Source organism: Rhopilema esculentum, chromosome 4, assembly GCF_057945365.1.
Source record: "Rhopilema esculentum isolate cy_ngs chromosome 4, ASM5794536v1, whole genome shotgun sequence".
NCBI classification, from domain to species: Eukaryota; Metazoa; Cnidaria; class Scyphozoa; order Rhizostomeae; family Rhizostomatidae; genus Rhopilema; species Rhopilema esculentum.
In genome coordinates this window covers 12565383-12580532 of record NC_142818.1, presented here as the reverse complement: position 1 = coordinate 12580532, position 15150 = coordinate 12565383, and the positions used below count along the sequence as shown (strand labels likewise).

Below are 15150 nucleotides of genomic sequence, written 5' to 3'. Positions count from 1 at the left end.
TAAGACATGGTCACACATGCTCTTACCCATAAAAATCAATGTTAATTCAGGAATGGGTAACGTCAAATAAAGGCCCATCAGAAAGTTTTTAGTGACCCTTAGACTTTCAGCATTTGAACCTCAAAGAATTAAGAAGCAGACGAGCTCCGAAGATTTTTGAATAGCTTTTTTCAAGATTGTGTTGCTCAGAAATAGTGAACAATACTTCCAGCCTAGTAAATTGTAGAGGGAGGTTCTCTTCTTTATGTATAGTGGTGGTCGTGCATCAGGGGTCGTCGTGGCCGGGGGGAGCAGAGGGAGACGTGGCGTAGCCCCCTCTGGTTTCAAAATTGGACGGATTTTCGGAAAAATAACTGTTATATCGGAAATTTCTCAAACTTGAGCTGTGGGTACAAAGGAGAGTTGAAATGATCCTTTTAGCAACATAAATTACTTGGACGAAAGTTCTTTCCATAAAGAAAATACAAGATTTCCACAAAAACAAAACAATATCTCGGAATTTATCGATCTCTACCATAGAGTGATTTGCTGCCCAGATTTTATCAGTTAAAATCCGAATCTTTAAGTGCCAAGTTTGGTTATGAAACTGCCCAATATTGGTCATAAATTGTGTTCTTATTTGATATTGAAAACCGGGACAGTGCTAATTTTGTGCCCATCGCCAGATTTGAAAATTTGTCCCAGATTTGAAAAGCTATGCAGATATGTTGCATGAAGAGAAACATTTGAAAATGAGAACAAGGAACCGCTTCGACCAATACCATCGCTTTCCGACAATGGATATTAATTTTAAGATTTAGATTTTATTATCAAAACTTCCTCCAAAGAATGCAATTTCCGGCGAACTTGAAGCATAAGATTATAAAAAATCTACCCCTTTGGCGGCAGCCATGGTACCGCCTCGAGTAATAACTTTTTATACCCTTCTCTTAATCTCTTAATGTAATGGGTTGCGAGGTGTCATGAACGCTCACAGTAGGTATGAAGAAACAGGGACAAGATAAAAAGTGCATTTTAAATATTTTTCCAGCTAAGGCAAAAGTTTAGTATTCTGCCCCCCCCCCCCCTTACACTTGCATTTGATTAAAATATTTCAAAGAAATTTTGTTGGAAAATTTTTCTTTCTGGCCCTCTCTGGAATTCATTTGCCACGACGCCCCTGCCATGCATCTTTCCTTGCATTTGTCTTGGAAACATTGTCACAACAGCCTTTCCATGCTTTCGTTTCAATAAGAATTAAACAATTATCAAAATATAATTTTATGACGTCATCAAATGTCGAAATTCGGAACAAGAAATCCTGAAAAATCAGCTTTTCAAATCAAATATTTTAATCTTGAATTAACCAATTGGATTCCGCGATGACATCAGAATCAGCCAATCAGAGAGACGGATTTTAGGCTCGACAGCTGTGGAAGTGAAACAGCGGAACCAAACTGCGGTGTAGAACCATGTTCAGAGATCATACACAAGCTTTTTAATATTTGTCTGATAAAATGCATACACTTTTAAAAAGATCCGCAAATGAAGTAGAAATGAACTCCTCGACACAAGATGTGAGTATGATGGAAATTATAAACTATCGAAAAAGTTTCGTTATTTAGGCCTAAATCGGTTACCAAGGAGAATCATTTAGTACACAAGAATTTTATAGGATAGGCCCTAAAAGGTGACTCACACAGAAGTCCTCATATATGAATTTACTATTGTTTTCATTAATACATTATTAGATATCTATAAAACTTCTGTTCCATGCTTACCTACGAATCTGCCTTCGTCATCTGCTCAATCAAAGGACATTATTTGACATTTTCAGTCCCCTGCTTGGTCACCTGCTCATATGCCTTGCATGTAAACCTTGCTGCACTGTTGTCAAAAGATTCGCTTGTGAGATTTCCAGATAATTTTGAACTTGCTCTGATTAGGTTTAGAAAATATGAAGCCAAAAATTTTTTTTGGGTGAAAATAAACCAAAAATTGTACTTTTTATTACTTTTAATTTTTTCTCTACTCCTAAGTTCCTTTTTGATATTCTTTAGAGTTTGAAACCACAAAAATACTACATAAAATTTAATTTACACAAAGCAGTAATTGAAAAAAGTGGCTTGACCAAAAACAGTTTTTACCCAAATTCTAAGCCCAGAAGTGGGTTGAGCAGTGCTGCCTAGATGGGGGACAGCAGAGCAAATTTCTCTAGAGCCTCAAGGCTTGAAGTGAATTCCCTTTTGAAAATAAAATGATGAAAGAAACTAAGCCTAAAGATATTAACGTTTTAAAATGATTACAACAAAACAATGTTCAAAGTTGATCTAAAGGGCACTGTCCAAAGAATTGTTTACCTCACTTTGCTTGCAGAGGACCTCCTTTCTTTGCTATGTCAAATGTCAAATGTCAAAAAGGCCTATGTCAAAAAAGGAGCTTAGACTCATGCCATTATGCTGGCCTATAAAGCACCATAACACGGAAGATCACTACTGTAGCAAACAGGAATTACACTTTGGCCTATTTCAATTGTTCCAGAGTAACAACTGGCAAATTCCTTTTTATCATGACTTCAACAGATTTTTTCCTGCAATTGATTTAAGTTGGTAGGGTTTCCGGTTGAATTTCTAGTTTTTAACATGAAAATACCATTCTATTTTTAGGTGTCACATGGAGAAATCACTCCAAAGAAATTCAAGACCCCCATGAGTTTTTCCCCAAGAGTGGTTCCATCACCCTCAAGGAAAGAGTTGTGGAAGCAAGAGCTAGGCTTTGATGGTATGTGTTTTTATTAATTGTTGTCTTAGATGAAATGGGAAGTAGTGTAGCCCTCACAAATGCCCAAGGTAGGAGGAGGGTAGACAGAGGTTTCACTGCTTGTGCCAATGCTACTTGTTGGTAATACCATTTTTTCTCAGCAGAACTCTGCTCCTCTCAAAGCTTTGATATCTTCTAAATCTAGTCTTCATTTCATAGTTAGCCTAAGACTCATTTTACACCTTATACAAATTTCTGCTAGCACAGTCTCTTACATGTTTAAGGCCTTTTGGTCAATTACTTTTCCAAGCAGCAAAGTTTGCTTGAAACACACCTTGCTTCACTCTCTGCTAGAAACAATGTTAAAGAATTTGACATGCAAATATATTTTGTCTTTCAAGCAGTGCTAGATAATCAGCTGTTGGATACTACAGGTGTGCCACCATTGTCACAAAAAGCTCTATACTGCAATTTCCCCTGTCTGGGACAGTAAAAAAAGCTATATGGCAAACACAGCTTTTCTTTTTGGCTAAAAAGCTACATGGCCTGTTTTTTATTTAGCTCACTAAAGCTGGGTTTACATGATACCTGATTGCTTATGTAATGGATTCCTCTCTGCATACAATTTAGACTGCGCCTACACGAAACCGGATTGGCGCTTGGACTGTTTTCATTCTGTATGCACAACTATGCTCAACTATTCACTGTGCAGCATACTTTGTTTGTTTCAACCCCTCTGCATAGTCACAGATTTTGGAAATAAGAAATTTTTGCGATTTATATGCATGCTCATAAAAGGAAATGGTAGCCTAATCTTAAGTGCCTCACACAACACAGGAGAAATTCATCTATCCAGCATCACTTCCAATTATAATTATATTGTCATGATGGTCCTTATTATGAATCCTTCAAAATTGTATTTTTTATTAAAAAGGACAATTTGATCTCTGAAAACATGTAAGAATAGAAGATTTTTTGCAGTGGAGTTTATCTACAATTCTTCGCAATATATTTTTTGTCTATATTGATAATATGGTCCTCTTACTTTCTCTTTTTTGTCAAATCTCAAAACCACCCAGATACAACATATGGCTCTTTTCGATAATATAGAGTTATCACCTATCTTATTTTCCTTACCAATCAAATTCACCTTATGTGATGTACAATTTTACCACTTTGGTCCTTAGGATTTCCTGTCCCTAGGCCTGTGCCCATGAGCTTTTGTCGCCCCAACAGTACATTATTTAGCAAAATTGCTTTTAATGGACTCCTATCCAGCCATTTGCAAACAGATTCAAGGTAACTATCAGCAAAACACCAACCTTTTAAGGATTCTCAAAGAAATCAAATTTGATTTTTTTGTAGCAGTTATAAGCTCCTTCAGTCTGCATGAAAGAGTTATACAGATTAGCCTACTAGCAGTAAATTTTCCCTTCCATACTATTAGAAATAATTCTAGTTTAAATTCCTGACCAAAAAGAGTTTACTTTCAGATGCTGAGATCATGTCTGATGATACCTTGTCATCTGAAGAGGATGAGCCAGAAGCTGATCAAAATGGAAACAAGAGAGGTTAATGTTCTTTCACTAATTTCAATTTTGTGTAATGGTTTCTATGATGAAATAACTGAGGCATAACATTGCTATACTTTGCAAAGCCAAAAGCAAGCATAGCATCTAGGGAACCGTGGGGGCAAATACCCCCTTGCAGAGCTTTTTGTAAGATTTTCCATGCCCCTGCAATGTTAAGATTTTGCCATTGGAGGGGTATGGAAAATCTTACTCCAATAAAGGGGTGTGACTCTGGCTACAGTTTTTGGCATGGCAGAGACAGAAAATGTTACCTGTTTGGAAAAATGTTTATTGGTGATTACTAGGTGTGAATTCTCCATAGATTTCATGTATCTAATGTGGTCCATAAATCAATTTGATCTAAAAACTGAATCATAGAAAGTTTAAAAATCGCCAAATTCAGCCCTCCCTGTTTGTCAACATCTGCTGACTTGGTGCAAAACATATTCATGTTACTGTTCCCTAGATTTTTTAAAACTGCCTTTTATTTATTTTGCATCTCTTTTATAAGCATTCTTTCTTTCCCAAGGCGGCCACTCAAAAGTTGAAATAGAAGCTTTGGAACTTGAACTTGAAAGGAAAGAAAAACAAAAGGAGGAGATATTGTCAAAACTCAAGGTTTGAAAAGACGTTTTTCTAGTCTACATAGATGATTCTGTTTTGCTACTTATAGTGCTGTGTTTTCCTGCTAATGTATCATTTATTTTTTTAGGACTGAAGGAAATATATCTGAATTTGAAATGATTTTGGCGTGGAAATGATTTTCTGGTGCCTCTGACCATATAAATTTTTGACAAAATGTCTCTGCTTATAACAGACTTTTTGAAATATTATGTCAAATATCCAATTCAGATTATGTAAAAACATGGCTTATATTGCATAAGGAGGTAAAAGATGTAGAAAACAAGTTAATTTTAAAATGCTCAAATATATAAAAACATCCTCAACCTATTCTTCAGACGATGACCAATGCAAATGCTATGTTTCCTTGTACGCTATTTTTTTTCTTATCCGCGCTTATTGTGTTCAACTTTAAATTCAAGACTAACAAAATACAGAGTAAGGTGATCTGTGTACCAGAAATTTAGACTGTTGTCAGTCTTGGAGGTGAAAGCAATAAATCATCCTTGACTTTTGAGTGGCACTGTGGCCAAAAATGCTGATCAAGTCACCTTTTTGTCCATAAATGGCAGTTTTCCTACTTTTTAGAAACCCCATCCACACCTTTAGATGCAGAATAATGTTTTGTATTTTGAGATTTTCCATCAAAATGGCACAAATCATCTTTCTATGATTCATTTTTCCAGTACAAGCCTATTGTTTCTGTGACAAGAGATTTGCTATGTGAAAGGCTATTTAGTACAGTTTCCATTGATCTCCTATTGAATATTGATTTTCTTATAAGGAAACTTGCCATTATTCAACAATCGACTCAGCGGACATTGTTAACTGCTGCAACATTTTTATCAACGTTTACAAATTTTACATTAGTGACCAATTCTCTAGTGAAACTGCAGACTTCGTTTTTTTCATCAAGAATCAACATAAATTTCTACAAAAAATTAATTTCATTATATTGCAAGAAATGCCTTCGACCGGTGGTTGGCTGGTCACACGCTTCTTCCAGCCCTGTCCTACAATCTCTAAAAATTGTCCTGATCCATAGAAATTGTGTTTGCAAAATCTGTTCCTTCCTCTGTTTTATGATGCAAAGGCTTCTGTTTATTTTTGTTACCTTTGTAAATTTTTTGACAGGATTCTCTGGACAAAGTGAAATCATACAAGCATGAAATGGAAAGAGCGCAACAATCGAAAAGAAATCAACTAAAAATTATGAAAAAGACTTACGAAACACATTTAAACGAAAAAGAAGAAACTATTCAATCACTTCATGGAATTATTGAAGAGCAAGACAATAAAATTATCGAATTGCATTCAAAAATGGTGGGAGAATCATCAACAGAAGATGACCTTAGCATTTATCATTCTGTAAAGAAATTGGTTGATAAACTAAGTCATCTACAGCAGGAGAAAGCCCATCTGACGTCATCGTTGATGAAGATGCAAGGACGCATGTCAAAATTGGAGGAGGAGCAGGAAGCTAAATTGAATAGTGTTGATGAAGAAAAGAGAACGGTAGAAAGAGCAAATAGGAAACTAGAGAAAGAAATAAGAGACTTGAAGGTTTGATATGCTTCCCTCTTAGGGACATCTCCAAACTATGCAGGCCCAAAAATCATGTTTTTCTTGCCCCTTTCTTGCTCTTTTCATCTGACGTAGGCTGTACAAAATTAGGTTCTTAATGTCTCTCGCATAAGTGGGAATTCGAAGATGTAGCTTTAAAACTACTTCTTAACGCTTTCATGATATAGAGATCGCTTTATGTGAGCTTGCCATCAAAACCATGATTGATAATATTTTTTTAACCCCACTCTATTCGTGAAACGTAATTCTCTCCTTTAGAGTAAAAGTTTGTCCCTTTTTTATGTTTGTTATTTTATACTCAAGTAAAACGCTTTTTTCAGTTTAATTTCCTTCTCCTTTATATTCCTTATTTTCTTAATCAAGATTTCTGCTGGCAATGGTGGACCTTCGTTCCAAGATAACGCAACCATTGAACAGTTGGAGAAAGAAAAGAGGGTTTTAATGAGCAATCTAAGTGACATGGAAAATGAGCTTAACGATCATAAGAAGAGAAATCTTGAATGGGAACATCGATTTGAAAGCGAAGTCTCTGTTCTGAGAAGCAATATTCGCCAAACTGAGGCCAAGTTTCAGGAAGTTGCTGCGACTCCGCCGAAGGTGAGCGATCTGACCAAATTTTATTTCTCGAAAGGAATGTTAGGGAAAGATGCTTTTGTTGCTTAACAAGTGCAAATGGTATAGCGTTAATGTGATCATTTTTGTGGAATTTTCAATTCTGACTTGTACTCTAGTGTCTCTGATAGAAGGGGGGGGGTAATAGAAGGGGGATGCTCATTCCGACTAATTTTCAATAGAAGGGGGGGTGCTAATAGAAGGGGGTGCTCATGTCGGCAATCCTTTTTTGAAATCGAAGCACTTTTTAGAATATACTGTCAAATTTTAGTTTCATTTTTTTGCATAGTTTTAGACAAAATTGCAATCATACAAAGATAAATCAAATTTACAGCTTTTAACTTCAAGGCAAAAATCATCGGTTTCCTTTGTACGGTTAAGATTTTACAAAAAACTATGAAAATCAACGAATAATGAGAATCAAATGACTTGATTTGTAAAATTTAATAGAAGGGGGGGGGGTGCTAATAAGCGACAGGGGGAGGACAAATTCTTCTGAAAGTGATACACGGGGGGCCGTCTATTAGAGACACTAGAGTGCCTAAAGAATATTGAGTTGATTTAGAGATGCCTTTTGCTTATAACAGCGATATATTCTAGTTTGCAAGGAACATGACACATAAGCATGAACCTTGATTCGTAGTTCATATTTTTTGATATTCTTGATTGGAACATATTGCAATGAATAGTACGTAAAAAACCACTCGAAACTTCCTTTTTTCTTTAATCTATATAGTCTTGATGCATCTATTTCACTTATCTTATGCAGAGTAATCGTTATAATCTTTGTATTTATGGGAAATAATCTATTTAAGGTTATTTACAAAACGGTTATACCAGAAGAGAACATCCAAAAGATAGAAGATTTGGAAATAAAGAACAGATGGCTTGAAAAGCAGCTTGCCTCCTTGAAGGAACAAAATGAATCAGAGGTAGTCCTGATATAGATGATACTCATTTTTACATGTTTTTGATAAAATATTTTCATTTGGCAGTAGCTTTGCAACTGATAAAAGCACATGTGCTTTGCAATCCCCAAAACTATTCGGGCCAAAAATTCTTCACCGAAAATAACATAATCAATTCAAAATTGAATGGAATAGCAACATCCGTCTAGACAAAGTAGTTTCTTTGTTAAAATCTTTTCAATTATCAACTAATTCAATACGAAATGGATGTGAATCGGGAGAGGCGTCAAGAAAAGCACCATGCTTAAAGCACTTCCACATTCAAGATATTAGACTTCAGAACATGACGATATAACATCCAAATGCGAATCAAGAACCAGCCTGTTTTTAGGAAAAATTTTGTTGATTTCTTGCTTTTATCATAATTTAGCATGCTTTAATCTAGCATACTTCTAAATCGCTAACTGTTTCATTCTTTAAGGTCTCGTCTCTTAAAGAGAAAATTGAAAGAGTGAAGAAAGATAATGACTGCTTCTCGGGTGAATCTGCGAAGTATAAAACACAGACAGTAAAATTGGAAAAAGAGCTGAACGAGATGAAAAATGTAACCAAATTGTACGAGGATGAAAAGAATAAATGTGAGAGGTTATCAGCCGAGGTTTGTTTAAATTTTCTTGTTATTCTTATTTTTTAGATTTTTGTGTATATAATTTAGGCATAGAGTTGATAGGAGGCATATCAATCAGTGAATGGGCTATCAAGCTCTCCACAGAATGAAAATTGGCAGAATATGAGTTCAAAGGCAATCGACAGATGCAAAAATGGCTTGAGTTATCTGTCAATCAATCATTGGCCAATCAATAAACGTGTGAGTAGTCTTACGCTTATTGATTGGTCAATTCTTATTGACAGATGATTGACAGCATCAGGCTTTCGTTGTTGTTCAGCAAATTGTTTTAAAGTCAGTTATGTATCAAGATGATTGACTTTTGTTTATTCTTAGCTGGCTGTTCAGATTAGAGATTCTCAAATGTATTGGTGCTTATAGTTTTTTTAATAACGAAATTGTTTAATTGAAGCTGTCATTATCTTTTGGTCTCCTGCACATGACCAAAATGGGCCTAAGTTCGTAGCCATTTTTTTACCCTAACCTTTGTCGTATTATATTTTTTACAGCTTCAAAAGTCATCCCATAATTTTATGGAACTCGAGGAAACATCAAAAAGAAAACTTGACTTGCTGTCTGTGGAGATGGAAAAACGAGTTAGCGAAACTGAAAGAAGAACTGTGGCAAAGTTCTCGAATATGATAAAAAGTTTTGAGGAGATGAAAGAGAGCCTGAAGAAAATGCAAGTTGTCGCAAGAACTTTGAAGAAAGAAGAGTCGAGGGCGAGAAAGGATATTCAGGCGTTTGCTGGTATTATAAAGCCAACTGTTCAAGAGACAAAAAAAATGGTGAGATAATTTTTTGCACCCTGTTAAACCTTGCAATGCATTATTTTATTGAAATTTAGAATCGCTGTTGCGATTTTTCGTGCCGAATATAATGTCGATCTTTCTATAAAACAAGTGTCTATCTGTAAATACAACCAAATATTTTATTGAACCATTCTTGCAAATCTGAATGGCTGCTCGATGTACTTGGAACACGAAAAGTACCTATATGACAAATCAAGTTGTTGTATTTTGCTTATATTCATTTTTCTCCTTTTTTCATTTTTTTCAGATTACGCAAGCAATAGCAGATGTCGATGAAAGAAGTAAATCGTTGGTGGATCGTTATAGAAGAGAAATGAAACTTCGCAAAAAATACTTTAACCAGCTCGTTGAGCTAAAAGGAAATATCAGGGTGTTTTGTCGTGTCCGGCCGTCCATCAAGGAGGATGGTTCCGGACAGGCTGCAGAGAATGTTATGAGCTATGACTTTGAAGATGATGCTTTGATATATGTGGAGCATCGTGGTAACAACAAGGAGTTCGAAGTGGATAGAGTTTTTAGGCCAGAGTCGACTCAAGAGGAGGTACTTTTTCCTAATTTGTTTCGAAGAAACATAGGGGCTCAGTAGACCTTAAGCAGGTTGAATCTTCCAATATTCATATGTATCTCACTGACAGAACAAACTGCCTTTTTATCAGCCCTTTTATCAAGTTTTATATTCTTATTTAAACCTTTCTCATATTCACCTATTACTATGTTTCTATCTTTAAGTCCCTCGGTTTATTAAAAGCTTAGATGAAGAGGCAACATCTGACGCACTCATGAGAATAACGACTATGAAACCTTTAAGTTACTTGTACTTTGAATAAGATAGACTGCATCAAGTTTGCATTCTTTGAAACATTGTGGAGAATCTAAGAATATGTATATTTATATCCTCTTGTGCATAGAATAGGACGATTCTACATTGCTGTTCGAGAAGGAAACTAGAATCTCCCTGTTCTAAGCGCCAAGGCTTGTACAACTCTGTTTATGGCTTTGAACACTTCTTGCTCTATACTCTGCAGTGTTAAATCTATATCACGCTTTGCAGAAGTATCCAGGTATCAACTTTATTGCCATTTAAAAATATAGCATTTATGTTTATATAGCATTGTTTTGCTGCACATTGATGCAAATTTCATTTAATGTTGTTGTCCATCAGGTTTTCAATGAAGTCAAACCTTTGGTAACATCTTGCATCGATGGTTATAATGTATGCATCTTTGCTTATGGCCAAACGGGAAGTGGAAAAACATTTACCATGGAAGTACGTACTGTATTGCTGTTGAAAATTATATCTTAATGGCATAGCCCTTCTACCAACATTTTCTTTTCTGATATTCACAAGGCAAAGCAGCTCGGCTGATTAACACCTTTTTGTCATTCTTCACTTCTTCAGAAATATACTGCTCTTAAGCTTAAGTACCTCAACAAATTAATTGGATTCAAGTAGTTAAATATCATCTTTAAAAGTACTTTGAAAATTTAAGCCTTAAATCAATAAGCAATCATCTTGTCTAACGTTTTTTATCAATATTAAAAGAAATCCTCGAGAACTGCAGACTGACTCATTTTTCCCCTTATTTGTGACGTCATAAGAATCCTGAGATTTTCAAGTTCTCCAGCAGTTATGTATAGCCAACGTGATATGAAAACTTCCCTATATACCTTTCGATATTTCCTTTTTCACTTTTCAGTTACCCTTTTCTCTAATTCTTTTTCTTCCCTCCTCTGAAGCTTCCGGTTTTCTTTAACCCATTCATTACCCAAGTACCACTTTTGACAATATTAATCGAATCTGTTTCTCTCTTAGGGCAGCCACGAAAATCCTGGTATAAATCCTCGTGCACTCCAGTTGCTATTTGATGAAGTTCAGGATAAACTTGACTGGGATTATTCTTTAACCGTCAGTTTGATGGAAATATACAATGAATCGCTAAAGGATCTGTTGACGCTTCAACCCTTGGAAATCAAACAAAGCAAAGAAGGGGTTTTTGTCCCTTGTTTAGAAGAGGTTGAAGTAAAAAATGCTGACGATGTCCGAAGGGTAAATGTCATTTATATATACTTTATTTGCTTAAAAAAGCTGTTTTTATTGTTCTTGTCATGATATTTCCACTGTAAGTTATACATAAGTGTGCTCCAAACACCTAATTTGAGCCAATAGTATTTGAATGCTTGACTGTTGATATGGACTTTACTTTCGCAGAGGAACAAGGATAGGAGGTGAACCATTTACCACATCTACATATGGTTTTGTGTTGTTTTTCAAAGACAAGTCATTCTTGCATAGTTGATTCTCAAAGATCTTAGAAATAGTTGTTGCAATGCAAGATTTTCACTTGACATCCGGTTTCTATGATTTGTTATCCCCTATATTAAAGGGTATTCGAGCAAACCAGGGGGGATGGAGTTAAGTTTATGGAGGGGAAAAGTCGCAAACCTTGAAATCTGGCGTACAATTATATTTTATAGGAAACAAGGGTAGACATTGAGTATTCCCGTTTCTTAATGCTGTCGTAAACCCCAGTACAAGGGTTTTTTATTCAGGGTCATCGCATGAAACATAAAGATACAATATGCAATTTTTCATGCTTCAAAAGTTACTATTTCAAATTCTAGTATTCAATTTCATCAATAAAGATAAGATACTTTTGATATTCAGTTTTGTTGGATTTTGATTTTTTCCGCCAAAAATTCAATTTCTTATTTTCTTTCTGAATGTCTAGTATTCGTGCCAGCTTCTTTTATTGAAAATTTGGTTATTAGGGATGACCCTACGAAAGAAGGATCTTGTCAAAACAAGATTTCACATTACGCATTTGCCTTAGCATTGTAACAGTCCTCTCCAAACTGATATGAACAATAACTATTTCTTCATCAATGGAAGAAAGATTCTCACTGTCGGTTTTTCTGAACTCGCGTATGAAATTCGAGAAATAATAAGATATGCTAAAGAAATTTCATAAAAAAGAAATAAAAAATGGCTTGACAGTGTTGCAGATAAAGCAAATTTTTCTTACATGGTACCATACCGGACTTTGTTGCCCTGTTCCTGCTTAATTTACCAACTTCATTAAATTGTAGGTATTCGATCTGGGACATAAGAACCGGTTCACTGCTTCGACGAATATGAATGAGTATTCAAGCCGGTCACACGCTGTTCTGGTAATAAATGTGATCGGTAAAAATAAAAATACTGGAGCCAAGACCGTCGGTGGGTATCACTAATGCTTTTGTTTTATCGACATATTTTTATTGTAGTATTTCCGTTTTAGTTTATATTATCTTGTATCATTTGTTTCTGCCGTAAAGGCAAAGTCTGAAGTTTTGAGCTGCGACTTAAAACATGTGTATATGGCTTTTTGGAGCTGCAATAGCTTTTAGAGAAACCATAAGAAATAAAAGATGTAAATGAATTTCATAAGTTTATCTAGGTGTTGCTTTTACTCTGTAGGTTTGCGCATTTCAAACGCTTTTTTTGTCAGCTGTTGTAATTTCAAAGTCGCATTTATGGAAGGCGTCTTCGATTTGAGTGTTTTAGATATCTGTCCTCTTTGATGGTTTTTGTTAAAATCGAACGTTTTTGTTGCAATCGGCTGTGTTTTATGACTGGAATCAATTCTTTTGCAGGGAAACTGAACCTGGTTGACCTCGCTGGCTCGGAAAGGGTGTCGAAATCAGGCGCAGAGGGGGCAAGAATGAAAGAGGCACAGAGCATAAACAAATCCCTGTCGGCGTTGGGTGATGTTATCCAAGCGTTGAAAGGAAAAAGCAGCCATATTCCTTACCGAAATTCAAAGCTGACTTATCTGTTGCAAAATTCATTAGGTATGAGCAGGATTCATTTATCACCAAAGGAGAAACAACTACAGAGGAATAGTCTTAAGAATGAATCATCTTGTTTTCATGTCGTTGAACCCCTCCCCACTATTGCTCTCTTTTGTATGACCTTTGTATTGCGATCCATTAAGGTTCTGAGTGCTGTTACTCTTTCATCATCCGATGGTTACTCATGGACACACCCTAATAATTACCCTCATCGGACATGCTTGTGTTAACCCCCTCAGAAAATCAAATGCTCAAACCTTGTTGCCATATTTTTGCAGGTGGCGATTCAAAGACGCTGATGGTCGTGCAAGTTGCTCCGGTTCGTAAAAATGCAGGCGAAACTTTCTGCAGTCTCGATTTCGCATCCAGGGTTCGCAATGTGGAGCTTGGGCAAGCCACGAAAAAGGTTGAAAGTGTTGACAGCCCATACAAAAGCGATGTGAGTGAAGAATTTTTTAATAAGCAATGTTTTTTACAGTTGTCAGTTACAAATTGAGTTCCACTCTGGTTGTTTTGTATCTTTTATGAAGTTTGTAATCACTGGCTCCTATAATAATTTTCGTCAGCATTTATGTAAATTTATATATATATATTCTAATTTCTATCTCATAATCAGATTTTTATCACATCAACTAAGAATCATCCTGCTTTCATTCATTCGTTCATTTATTCGTTGACTAATTTTTCGTTCATTTATTCATAAATTAATTCATTCCCCCATTCATTCATTCATTCGTTCATTAATTCATCTTATGCTAGTGTTATGTGCCCCATCATACTTCTGTTTAACATTCGTTGCTTGAATAATCTAATCGAATGTCTCTGCTTCTTAGACACCAACAAAGAGCAAAACGCCGAAAAAGAGGACGTGAAGACACACCCGTTGTTTGGTTTTGCTGTTTCGAGACGAGACAGAACTGCAATGTCGATCTGCATTCTTTCCGCTAAAACGTGTTCTTTTAGGCCAAAAAATGCTCATTTTTCACTTATTTACACATTGCTTTCAGTGGCTTCTAATCATAACTGATTTGCTTGTCTTTGTGATTTGAGGGCCTTTGGAGATGTTTTATTTCTAAAACCAGCCAATTTCTAAACAAATGTGATTTTGTTAAAATTGGAATTCTGTTTTTGTTCAGAGCTCCTTCGTGACAAGACCAAACACAACCTTCACCGCATCTCCAAAAGCTCTTAGAATTAGCCTTAGTAGAATTCGGTCTTTGAATTACTTTATCGTAATTTTTTTGTTCCTTAGTGGAATGTTTTACTCATTTGATATCACTTGAGTTGTGGTTTTGATACTTGTCTGATATTTAGAATGAAATTTTGTAAATTTTAAATATTTAATGATTTGGAATAGAGTTATTTCGCAATTCAAATAAATTGATGTGTCTTTATGTTCTACCTAATCTCTACATCTTTCTGCAAGGAATTCCCGAAAGTCAATTTAAGGTTAAACAAAATTTTAGATGGGATAGTCATAGAAAATGGTACTGCTTCAAAATTCTACTTTCCTTACAAAACTTGAGCCTGGAACTTAATTCATTCAATCCAATAAAAATGGGTGAAGCGAATACATTTTTGTGTCTTACTTTTGAGATAACTGTCTCAATTAAAAAAGTTCCATGATTAGCAAGGATAATGACTGTGTTTTTGAAGAGCAATAACCACAGCTAAATAGTCTTTTTACACTATAATAGGGATATTTTATATTGAAAATTCTCTCTCATCTGTATTCCCTATTAGTTTTCAGTCTTCATAAAGCCAGGTAACCTTGTTAAAAAATTGTGACTGCATTGCAAATCGAG

The 15150-nt window shown here is 35.5% G+C and overlaps 1 protein-coding gene across 1 annotated transcript; it reads left to right on the top strand.

The window, feature by feature from the left end:
- Window positions 1–637: 637 nt before the first annotated feature.
- On the top strand, window positions 638–15132 carry LOC135691260 (uncharacterized). Its single transcript, XM_065209073.2, has 16 exons — window positions 638–1556; window positions 2646–2760; window positions 4233–4310; window positions 4840–4928; window positions 6066–6494; window positions 6879–7112; window positions 7943–8059; window positions 8517–8693; window positions 9212–9490; window positions 9762–10055; window positions 10677–10781; window positions 11328–11561; window positions 12602–12731; window positions 13148–13345; window positions 13624–13784; window positions 14179–15132. Exons 1-16 carry the CDS (start codon window positions 1497–1499, stop codon window positions 14215–14217), a joined length of 2739 nt encoding a protein of 912 aa, XP_065065145.2. The 5' UTR covers window positions 638–1496; the 3' UTR covers window positions 14218–15132.
- Window positions 15133–15150: the final 18 nt, after the last annotated feature.